Below are 12034 nucleotides of genomic sequence, written 5' to 3'. Positions count from 1 at the left end.
TGACAAATTGATATATATTAAATAATTTTAGTTTAATTTCCAGTGTAATAAATAATGATAGATGTAGTCCATACAGATAAAAGCACTTTGGAATCTTCAGTAGTTTTTTTGAGTATAAAGGGATCTTGAGATCAAATTGTTTAAAAACCTCTACTATATACTATACTTGAGTTTGGTTACAGTTCAGTGGTTTTAGAAAATGTGAATTTGTGATTCAATTAGTGGTTAAACAAAAAATTTTGATTCAGATAATGATTCAATGAAACATTGACATGTGAAACTACTGTAATAAATTATAGTGATTTGTTAATGTTTTAGGTTCCTGATCATGGTACATTATTTTTTGTAGGTAATTGAAAGAAATAGAGTCATTTTGGCTAAAAGACTCTACCTCAATGAAAAAGGTTGGAATAAATATGCAAGGCATTTCATCATATTGCTGTCAAACAAGGTAAAGCTCAGTCCGCTTATATTATGGGAGAAGAGACTGCAGGTGTTGAGGGTTAGGACCAAATATTGATTTGCTTTGTTAAATTTGCAAAATTTTAAATATAGTTTTATATTTGTGCTTTTTTTGTGGGTAGAATGGAAAAAAATTTAAGGGAGAGTAAATGAAGGCTCTTACTTCCTTAAATTCCTCTTCTATTGTAATTCTGATAATTTGAGCTTAATAACACTATGATGTTTTTCATATAATTATTCTAGTAGTGTTTAAACTAAAAATAAAGTAAGTAGTTGTTTTATGGATACATTCTGTGCAAGTTTATCAGAAAATTCAATGATTTTTAGGGGGGGAGAAAAGGAAGGAATGGGCATTTGATGTGTTTCTATTGAGTCAAACCATTTACACTTGTCATTTCCTTTAATTCTTTTTTTTTAAATTTTTATTGTTGGTTGTTCAAAACATTACATAGTTCTTGATATATCATATTTCACACTTTGATTCAAGTGGGTTATGAACTCCCATTTTTACCCCGTATACAGATTGCAGAATCACATCAGTTACACATCCATTGATTTACATATTGCCATACTAGTGTCTGTTGTATTCTGCTGCCTTTCCTATCCTCTACTATCCCCCCTCCCCTCCCTCCCCTCCCCTCTTCTCTCTCTACTGTCATTCATTTCTCCCCCTTGTATTATTTTTCCCTTTCCCCTCACTTCCTCTTGTATGTACTTTTGTATAACCCTGAGGGTCTCCTTCCATTTCCATGCAATTTCCCCTTCTCTCTCCCTTTCCCTCCCACCTCTCATCCCTGTTTAATGTTAATCTTCTTCTCATGCTCTTCGTCCCTACTCTGTTCTTAGTTACTCTCCTTATATCAAAGAAGACATTTGGCATTTGTTTTTTAGGGATTGGCTAGCTTCACTTAGCATAATCTGCTCTAATGCCATCCATTTCCCTGCAAATTCTATGATTTTGTCATTTTTTAATGCAGAGTAATACTCCATTGTGTATAAATGCCACATTTTTTTTTATCCATTCGTCTATTGAAGGGCATCTAGGTTGGTTCCACAGTCTTGCTATTGTGATTGTGCTGCTATGAACATCGATGTAGCAGTGTCCCTGTAGCATGCTCTTTTTAGGTCTTTAGGGAATAGACCGAGAAGGGGAATAGCTGGGTCAAATGGTGGCTCCATTCCCAGCTTTCCAAGAAATCTCCATACTGCTTTCCAAATTGGCTGCACCAATTTGCAGTCCCACCAGCAATGTACAAGTGTACCCTTTTCCCCACATCCTCGCCAGCACTTGTTGTTGTTTGACTTCATAATGGCTGCCAATCTTACTGGAGTGAGATGGTATCTTAGGGTGGTTTTGATTTGCATTTCTCTGACTGCTAGAGATGGTGAGCATTTTTTCATGTACTTGTTGATTGATTGTATGTCCTCCTCTGAGAAGTGTCTGTTCAGGTCCTTGGCCCATTTGTTGATTGGGTTATTTGTTATCTTATTGTCTAATTTTTTGAGTTCTTTGTATACTCTGGATATTAGGGCTCTATCTGAAGTGTGAGGAGTAAAGATTTGTTCCCAGGATGTAGGCTTCCTATTTACCTCTCTTATTATTTCTTTTGCTGAGAAAAACTTTTTAGTTTGAGTAAGTCCCATTTGTTGATTCTAGTTATTAACTCTTGTGCTATGGGTGTCCTATTGAGGAATTTGGAGCCCGACCCCACAGTATGTAGATCGTAGCCAACTTTTTCTTCTATCAGACGCCGTGTCTCTGATTTGATATCAAGCTCCTTGATCCATTTTGAATTGACTTTTGTGCATGGCGAGAGAAAGGGATTCAATTTCATTTTGTTGCATATGGATTTCCAGTTTTCCCAGCACCATTTGTTGAAGATGCTATCCTTCCTCCATTGCATGCTTTTAGCCCCTTTATCAAATATAAGATAGTTGTAGTTTTGTGGATTGGTTTCTGTGTCCTCTATTCTGTACCATTGGTCCACCCGCCTGTTTTGGTACCAGTACCATGCTGTTTTTGTTACTATTGCTCTGTAGTATAGTTTGAAGTCTGGTATCGCTATACTGCCTGATTCACACTTCCTGCTTAGCATTGTTTTTGCTATTCTGGGTCTTTTATTTTTCCATATGAATTTCATGATTGCTTTCTCTATTTCTACAAGAAATGCCATTGGGATTTTGATTGGCATTGCATTAAACCTATAGAGAACTTTTGGTAATATCGCCATTTTGATGATGTTAGTTCTGCCTATCCATGAACAGGGTATATTTTTCCATCTTCTAAGATTTTCTTCTGTTTCTCTCTTTAGGGTTCTGTATTTTTCATTGTATAAGTCTTTCACCTCTTTTGTTAGGTTGATTCCCAAGTATTTTATTTTTTTTGAGGATATTGTGAATGGAGTGGTTGTCCTCATTTCCATTTCAGAGGATTTGTCGCTGATATACAGGAATGCCTTTGATTTATGCGTGTTGATTTTATATCCTGCCACTTTGCTGAATTCATTTATTAGCTCTAATATTTTCTTTGTAGACCCTTTTGGGTCTGCTAGGTATAGAATCATGTCACCTGCAAATAGTGATAATTTAAGTTCTTCTTTTCCTATTTTTATGCCTTTGATTTCTTTCGTCTGTCTAATTGCTCTGGCCAGTGTTTCAAGAACTATGTTGAACAGAAGTGGTGGGAGAGGGCATCCCTGTCTTGTTCCGGATTTTAGAGGGAATGCCTTCAATTTTTCTCCATTCAGAATGATGCTAGCCTGAGGCTTAGCATAGATTGCTTTTACAATATTGAGGTATGTTCCTATTATCCCTAGTTTTTCTAGCGTTTTGAACATAAAGGGATGCTGTACTTTGTCGAATGCTTTTCCCGCATCTATTGAGATGATCATATGGTTCTTATTTTTAAGTCTATTGATGTGGTGAATAACATTTATTGATTTCCGTATATTGAACCAGCCTTGCATCCCAGGGATGAATCCTACTTGATCATGGTGCACAATTTTTTGATATGTTTTTGTATCCGATTCGCCAGAATTTTATTGAGGATTTTTGCATCTAGGTTCATTAGAGATATTGGTCTGTAGTTTTCTTTCTTTGAAGTGTCTTTGTCTGGTTTAGGAATCAGGGTGATGTTGGCCTCGTAGAATGAATTTGGAAGTTCTCCCTCTTTTTCTATTTCCTGAAATAGCTTGAAAAGTATTGGTATTAGTTCCTCTTTAAAGGTTTTGTAAAACTCTGCTGTATACCCATCCGGTCCTGGGCTTTTCTTAGTTGGTAGTCTTTTGATGTTTTCTTCTATATCCTCAATTGATATTGGTCTGTTTAGGTTGTCTATATCCTCCTGACTCAATCTGGGCAGATCATATGACTTAAGAAATTTATTGATGCCTTCACTATCTTCTATTTTATTGGAGTATAAGGATTCAAAATAATTTCTGATTATCTTCTGTATTTCTGAAGTGTCTGTTGTGATATTTCCTTTTTCATCCCGTATGCTAGTAATTTTAGTTCTCTCTCTTCTTCTCTTCGTTAGCATGGCTAAGGGTCTGTCGATTTTATTTATTTTTTCAAAGAACCAACTTTTAGTTTTGTCAATTTTTTCAATTGTTTCTTTTGTTTCGATTTCATTAATTTCAGCTCTGATTTTAATTATTTCTTGACTTCTACTTCTTTTGCTGTTGTTTTGCTCTTCTTTTTCTAGGATTTTGAGATAAAGTATGAGATCATTTATTTGTTGGTTTTTTCTTTTTTTAAGGAATGAACTCCAAGCAATGAATTTTCCTCTTAGAACTGCTTTCAATGTGTCCCATAGATTCCGATATGTTGTGTCTGTGTTTTCATTTATCTCTAAGATTTTTTAAATTTCCTCCTTGATGTCTTCTATAACCCATTGATCATTCAGTAACCTACTGTTCATTCTCCAAGTGATACATGATTTTTCCTTCCTTCTTTTATCGTTGATTTTTAGTTTCATTCCATTATGATCCGATAAGATGCATGGTATTATCTCTACTCCTTTATATTGTCTAAGAGTTGCCCTGTGACATAATATATGATCTATTTTTGAGAAGGATCCATGTGCTGCTGAGAAAAAAGTGTAACTGCTTGATGTTGGGTGGTATATTCTATATATGTCAATTAAGTCTAGGTTATTAATTGTGTTATTGAGTTCTATAGTTTCCTTATTCAACTTTTGTTTGGAAGATCTGTCCAGTGGTGAGAGAGGTGTGTTGAAGTCTCCCATGATTATTGTATGGTGGTCTATTAGACTCTTGAACTTGAGAAGAGTTTGTTTGATGAACATAGCTGCACCATTGTTTGGGGCATATATATTTATGATTGTTATGTCTTGTTGGTGTATGGTTCCCTTGAGCAGTATGTAGTGTCCCTCTTTATCCCTTTTGATTAACTTTGGCTTGAAATCTATTTTATTTGATATGAGTATGGACACTCCTGCTTGTTTCCGAAGTCCATATGAGTGATATGATTTTTCCCAACCTTTCACCTTCAGTCTATGTATGTCTTTTCCTATCAAATACGTCTCCTGTAGGTAGCATATTGTTGGGTCTTGTTTTGTGATCCATTCTACTAGCCTGTGTCTCTTAATTGGTGAGTTTAAGCCATTAACATTTAGGGTTATTATTGAGATATGGGTTGTTCTTCCAGCCATATTTGTTTATTTATGTTACTAAACATGGTTTGTTTTCCTCTTTGATTATTTTTCCCCCTTTACTGTCCTACCTCCCACTGTTGGTTTTCACTGTTATTTTCCATTTCCTCTTCCTGTAATGTTTTGCCGAGGATGTTTTGAAGAGATGGTTTTTGTAGCTGCAAATTCTTTTAACTTTTGTTTATCGTGGAAGGTTTTTAATTTCATCTTCCATCCTGAAGCTTAATTTCACTGGATACACAATTCTTGGTTGGAACCCATTTTCTTTCAGTGTTTGAAATATGTTATTCCAGGATCTTCTAGCTTTCAGAGTCTGTGTTGAAAGATCAGCTGTTATCCTGATTGGTTTACCCCTAAATGTAATCTGCTTCCTTTCTCTTGTAGCTTTTAAAATTCTCTCCTTATTCTGTATGTTGGGCATCTTCATTATAATGTGTCTAGGTGTGGATCTCTTATGATTTTGCACATTCGGTGTCCTGTAGGCTTCTAGGATTTGGGATTCTGTCTCATTCTTCAAGTCTGGGAAGTTTTCTCGTATTATTTCATTGAATAGATTGCTCATTCCTTTGGTTTGGACCTCTATACCTTCCTGTATCCCAATGACTCTTAAGTTTGGTCCTTTATGTTATCCCATATTTCTTGGATGTTCTGCTCATGGTTTCTTAACAGTCTTGCTGAGCTGTCTGTGTTCTTTTCAAGTTGAAATACTTTGTCTTCATTGTCTGATGTTCTATCTTCTAAGTGTTCTACTCTGCTGGTAGTATTCTCAATTGAGTTTTTAAGTTGGTTTATTGCTTCCTGCATTTCTAGGATTTCTGTTTGTTTGTTTTTTATAACCTCTATCTCCTTGTATAGTTGATCTTTTGCTTCTTGGATTTGTTTATGTAATTCATTGTCGAAGTGATCTTTCATTGTCTGATTTTGCTGTCTAATGTCTTCCTTGAGACTCCAGATCATCTGAAGCATGTATATCCTGAATTCTTTATCTGACATTCCATCTGCTGCAACTATTACCTCTTCTAAAGTTGAGTTGACCTGCATTGCTTGTGGTCCTTTCTTTCCTTGTCTTTTCATACTGCTCGCGTTTCTTTCTGCTTGGTGAAACTGTTGTGTTTTTGAAATTTTCCCCCTATATATTTATATTGCTCTTGTATAGTTGAAAAGTCTCCCTTGCAGGGGCGGGCGGCGGCTGTGCTCCTCCTCCAATTGGGGTGATATGTCTACCACGCTGACGGGCCGCTGGGGCTGTTCTGCTGGTCGGTCGCAGGTCTGCCTACCTTGGAGGCGCGGGCGGCGGCTCTGCTCTGCCCTTACTCCTTTAATTTTTAAAACCATTTGATGAGATATGTATTAGGGATTTTTTATAAGCACATGGATACTTTTTAAATATATCTTTATTTTATTTATTTATTCTATGTGGTGCTAGGGATTGAACCCAGCGCCCTGCATGTGTCAGGCGAGCGCGCTATTGCTGAGCCACAACCCCAGCCCCAGGATTTTGTTTTAAACAGGTTTTTTTTTTTTTTTTTTTTTTTTTTGACCAAAAGAACCAAGAAGAACGATGTAGAGGGGGAAAAGTTTATTTGGCACTCAAGTTTTAGAGGTCTCAGTCCACGGTTTGCGGATTCCAAACCTCAGGACTGGAGATGAGGCAGACTATCATGGCAGGAGGGTGGGGCAGAAGAAAGCAGCTCAAAACACAGCAACCAGAAAGCAGAGAGAATTTCATTCCCCAGGGACAAAATATAAACCCCAAAGGCACACCCCAGTAACCTACCTCCTCCAGCTACACCTAGCTCGCCTAGTTAATTCATATCTGTGGATTAATACACTGATTGGGTCACACCTCTCATAATCATTTCACCTCTGACTGGCTTCCTGGTTCTTGTTATTGCCAGTGTATCACCTGCCCCTGTGAAAGTCCATGTTTGGAAAATTTGGTCCATGTTTCAGAAGGAAAGTCTTATCCCTAATATTTAAAATATCATTGAAAATTATGTCACTAATGATATTTTGAAAGAGGAATTTCTTCATAAAGTTTTGATACATTTTCTATGGATTGTTCTAAGTATTGTAATATTAATAATGGCCTGGTTAATATTAATAATGTTAATAAATATTTGTTACATGAATAAGTGGATAATTAGATTCTGTGCATTTTAGGACACTGTAGACCTTGCAGTGTTACAGAAGTTGACAGTGAAATGGAAAATCTCAATGAACAAATTTAAAAAGGAGGCAGAACGAAACGAAGAATCTACAAAGGAGACATTGCAGATAATTAAAGATGGCCTTATCAAATGGCAGCAGTTCTTCATAAATAAGTGGGTCTCCAAGAATCTTTTTTTTCTGATTTTATCATATCACATCTGATAACTCAATCCAATTCTCTCTGTCTCTTTCTCTCCTACTTTGTAATTACTCTAACATTGATATTAGGGAAATTAACCAGCATCCCTTACTAGGGCAGAATGCTGTTAAGGACCTTGAACCCTCTGGTGGTTTGTAGTGCTCATTATTTCCGAGGTCCCTTTTGATCTCCTTGCCTTACTGCTGTTGCCTTCATTTTTTTAAAAAAAATTTTTTTTAGTTGTCAATGGACCTTTATTTTCTTTGTTTATATAAAGTGCTGAGAATCAAACCTAGTGCCTCACACATGCGAGGCAAGCACTGAGCCCCAGCCCCTGTTGCCTTCATTTAAGTCCAACTATTTTTCTTTTCTCTCTTTTTAAAATAAAGTCAATTTATGTTATACTGTTGGCACACTTGAATATCCAAATATCTGAATATTTGCAAATTCTGTAGCATAGTGCATTTTAGAGAAGTAGAATCAATGGGTGACATTTACAGAAAGATCAATTTTGATTGAATATCATATTTTTTAATGATTAGAGTACTGATAATGGAAGAAGCTAATAACAAGTTAGTGAAGTTGAGACTGGATGAATCACTATCCAAAGTATAATGGGCATCTATACTTTGGATATAGACAGGATAATTTCTAAGTATTTTTTCTTCAGCTTTAAGATACATTGTCAAAGAGACATCTTTTAGGTACCATTTCTGTGTCAACTTGAGTACAGTAGTTTCAGTTTTTCACAAACCCTAAAAAGTTTCCTACTTAGTAGATTGGAAGTTCTGGAAATGGAAACTGGTATATCTCCAGGCTGATTGCTGCTGCCATGTGCATACTTCTCTGACTCTTATCTGTGAGACTAGCACGGTTGGCCATAATTCACTCTTCTTTTTTAAAAATAGGCTTTCCTTCTGAGACTTTGGAGAAATTAAAAGAAGCTCCTGTATGTGTCAGGAATTTTTCTTATATCGATCTAGTTTTGAGTTCCCGCCCTTTTAAAAAGATACTATTGTTTCCCATGGTCCTGTGACAATTGCTCAGGTTCACTTAGAATCTAAAAATAAAAATAAAAAATATATATGTGTAAATTTAAAAATGAATGCTCACAGTGAAGCCCACTAATTTATACAATAAACACAATTTTATTATGTTAATAAAAAATAAGGATGATTGTCTATGGGGTGAGGGTTGAATCTGGAAAGCATGTCTAAAAATTGTTGAGGAGAATTGTTACTGTATGGACCTATGATTTTCTTTGTTTATACCTCATTCTAAGACCTTTCTCTTGCTCTTTTTTCTTCTTCCAGTGCAAAAGACATTTTATCCTCAAATAAGGGAAATTTATGCAATTTAGTTCTTTCAGACTTCAGGCAATGGCAAAGGGTAAGACTTTCTAAAAACAGCTTGGAAATTGAAGTGTTGGTTGTAAAATTGGAACTCCTCACCTCCATCTGAGTTACAGCTTATCCTTTAAAAGTACCATTATTAGTTTTATGAAAGACAAAACAGAAAGACCACAATGATTTAAAAATATGCTTAAACATTGTAAGTTCTATTTCAGATTTTGGGGTAAAATAAAGTTAGGCTGCTAGTGGGAACAAAGGGATCAGATACCTGGGTAGAAGTGAGGGAGTAGTTCAGATTCTGTCATTTGGACATAAGTAACATTTGTGCTTCTTTTGACACAAATCTGGCTTTTGTCTTAAGGACAGATTGGACTTTAAAAATTAATAACATATTTTTTGCATGATGGTACATGCCTGTAATCCTAGTGGCTTGGGAGACTGAGGCAGGAGGATCTCGAGTTCAAAGCCAGCCTCAGCAATAGCAAGGTACTAAGCAACTCAGTGAGACCCTGTCTCTAAATAAAATACAAAATAGGGCTGGGGATATGGCTCAGTGGTGGAGTGCCCCTGAGTTCAATCCCCAGTACCCCCCCAAGAAAAATTAATAACATCTTTTTTACTGTAGTAAAACATACATAATATTACATATATATTTTTTAAAATTTATTTAACCATTAATCACATCTTTTTAAAATTTTTTTTTTTTTAGTTTTAGGTAGACACAATATTTTATTTTTATGTGGTGCTGAGAATCAAACCCAATAACTCACACATGCTAGGCAAGTGTGCTACCACTTGAGCCACATCCCCAGCCCTAATTACTTCTTTTAAAATGGGGTTGACCTTTGAAAATAAGTTTCATTAATTAAATTATTATGTTACAGTAGTCTGCCAAAAACATACTAAACTGAAATACTTCCAAGGTTAATAGCAAATTCATGATCTAATGAAATCTCATCTAGATTCCCAAGAACCCATTTTCTTTACTTTTGGGATCATAATATTCTCATGTTTGTGGTCTGTATACTATATATCTACTTTAGAGACTTTTTACTATATACTGGCAGTTTTGATGTACATAGATAAAATTTAAAAAGTCATGTTTACCAGGAATAATAATAATTGTCATTATTAAAAACTTATTCTTTGTTAGGCTGAAAGTGCTTTCCATGTGTTATCTTACTTTTTTGGCAACTACATGGTGCAGATCTTGTAATCCTTATCTTACATATGCAGAAATTAAAGCATAGAAGTGTTAAATTACTTAAGTTATCTATGAATAGTAAGTGGCACAGTGAGCATTTGAATCTGGGTCTAATTCCAAAATTCCTACTCTTAGTTGGTCTGTTAAAATTCTTCCTTACAGTGATTACTCTTAATAAAAGGTGGTTGATAAATCTATTTATCTGAGTAACAAATAATGACAAACTTTATGTCTAAATTGTTCTTTATTTTTTTCACTAATATTTATTGGTATTTCTTGTTTAGGACTTGGACTTGGGAGAGACCAATAAATTTTATATGAATCAAACACTTATTCATGCTAGTAAATTTTCCAGTATAATGGGGATCATGTAAACAGACGTATTACAACCTTGCTATAATAAAACATGTTCAGCTCTTTAGGACTTAGCCTGTCCCTCATAGGATTCAATATAATGATTTTCATCCTGGCAAACTGTGCATTATTTCATAGGTATTAAAATTAAGTTAAATTTATATTGCTTTTAAAAATAAAATGCTTTCGTACACCACTTTTTTGGAGAAGAAATGGTATGAACAATAGTAAAATGGCTATGTAACTCCAAAGTAATCAAGGATAACTGGGGAATAAGGATCTAGGTAGACTTTGATGAATAATGTGCTACTTCCTCCTCCTCTTTATTCTCTAGATGCTGGATGAACAGAAGGAAAAGTATACTGGGGATGCTCTAATGTCAAAACATGATACCCTCAAGATTATTAAACATTTACAGGAAAACTGGGTGAATATTGGGCTTGGAATTTTTAGTCGCCATAAAAATATGGAGGGGGAGGTGCCACCAGAGCGACGGGACATGGAGGACATTTTGAAAAGCATAGGAAGACTCTACAAAGAATATGAAATAAGAATAAGTGGAGATAATGGTAAGAAAAAAAACAATGACAATTTCTTAGGACTAGAAAGCATTTTAACAGTAATTATTATTTTGAATGTATTTAGTAGCTAAAATGAAAGTGATCATATCGTTTTAAAAACAAGCTGATTAAAGCATTGAGCATTATTTTATTGAGGTTAATTTACATATACTATATAAATCACCTATTTAAATTGTACAGAATGTATTCAGTCAGGTGTATCTGTTATTACATTTTGATTGTTTATTTTTTATCACAATCAATTTTAGAATATTTTTATCACAGTATAAATAAACCTATATCCTTTAGCTTTTACCCTTATCTCCCCTTGCTAACCTAGTCCTAAGTCTACCTCTGTCCCTATAGATTTCCCTGTTCTGGCCTTTCATGTGAATGAAATCTATACTTTGTGATCTTATATAATTATAAAAGACTTCTTTCACTTGGCATTATGTTTTCAGGTTTCACTTGTGTTGTGGTATGCATCACTACTTCATTCACTTTTATGGCCAAATAATATTCCATTGCATATGTATGTCACATTTTATTAGTTCATCTATTGATAGACATTTTGGTTGCTTTCCTGTCCTGGCTATTATGAATACAAATGCTGGTATAGTCATTTGTGTACACATTTCTGTGTGGACATGTGTTTGCTTTTCATCTCTGTTTGATGTGTCCCCAAGAGTGGAATTCCTGTTCATTTGGTAACTCTATATTGAACTTTTGGAGACTGCCACAGTTTTTAAAGAGGCTGCATTATTTTACATTCCCACTAGCAAGTATGAGGGTTCTGATATTATTACACTTGTGGTTATCTTAATTTTTTTATTCTTGCCATAGTAGTGTGTGTGTGAAATAAATATCTTATGGTTTTGATTTATGTTTTCCTGATGACAAATTATTTCAGGCATATTTAAAAAGCTCTTTGACTATTTGTATATTTTCTTTGGGTTAAGTGTACATTCAGATCTTTTTCTCATGTTTTATAATTGAGTTGTAAGAGTTCTTTATATATTCTGGATACAGGTCCTTTTTCAGATATCTGAACTGCAAATATCTCCTCCCACTCTGTAGGCT

General features: G+C 35.0%; 1 protein-coding gene across 1 annotated transcript in view; it reads left to right on the top strand.

Moving 5' to 3' along the window:
* The window catches only part of Axdnd1 (axonemal dynein light chain domain containing 1), an 84171-nt gene that overhangs the window by 33092 nt on the left and 39045 nt on the right, over positions 1–12034 (top strand). Inside the window, exons 13-16 of the mRNA XM_046430062.2 lie at positions 350–451; positions 7298–7458; positions 8798–8873; positions 10729–10963. Coding sequence (XP_046286018.1) covers positions 350–451; positions 7298–7458; positions 8798–8873; positions 10729–10963 — 574 coding nt within the window. The remainder of the gene's footprint in view (positions 1–349; positions 452–7297; positions 7459–8797; positions 8874–10728; positions 10964–12034) is intronic.

The sequence above is a fragment of the Marmota monax genome, unplaced genomic scaffold, assembly GCF_021218885.2.
Source record: "Marmota monax isolate L192 unplaced genomic scaffold, Marmota_monax_Labrador192_F-V1.1 WCK01_AAM20220418_F8-fsc00055, whole genome shotgun sequence".
Taxonomy (NCBI): Eukaryota; Metazoa; Chordata; class Mammalia; order Rodentia; family Sciuridae; genus Marmota; species Marmota monax.
This window is presented reverse-complemented; position numbering and strand designations above follow the sequence as displayed.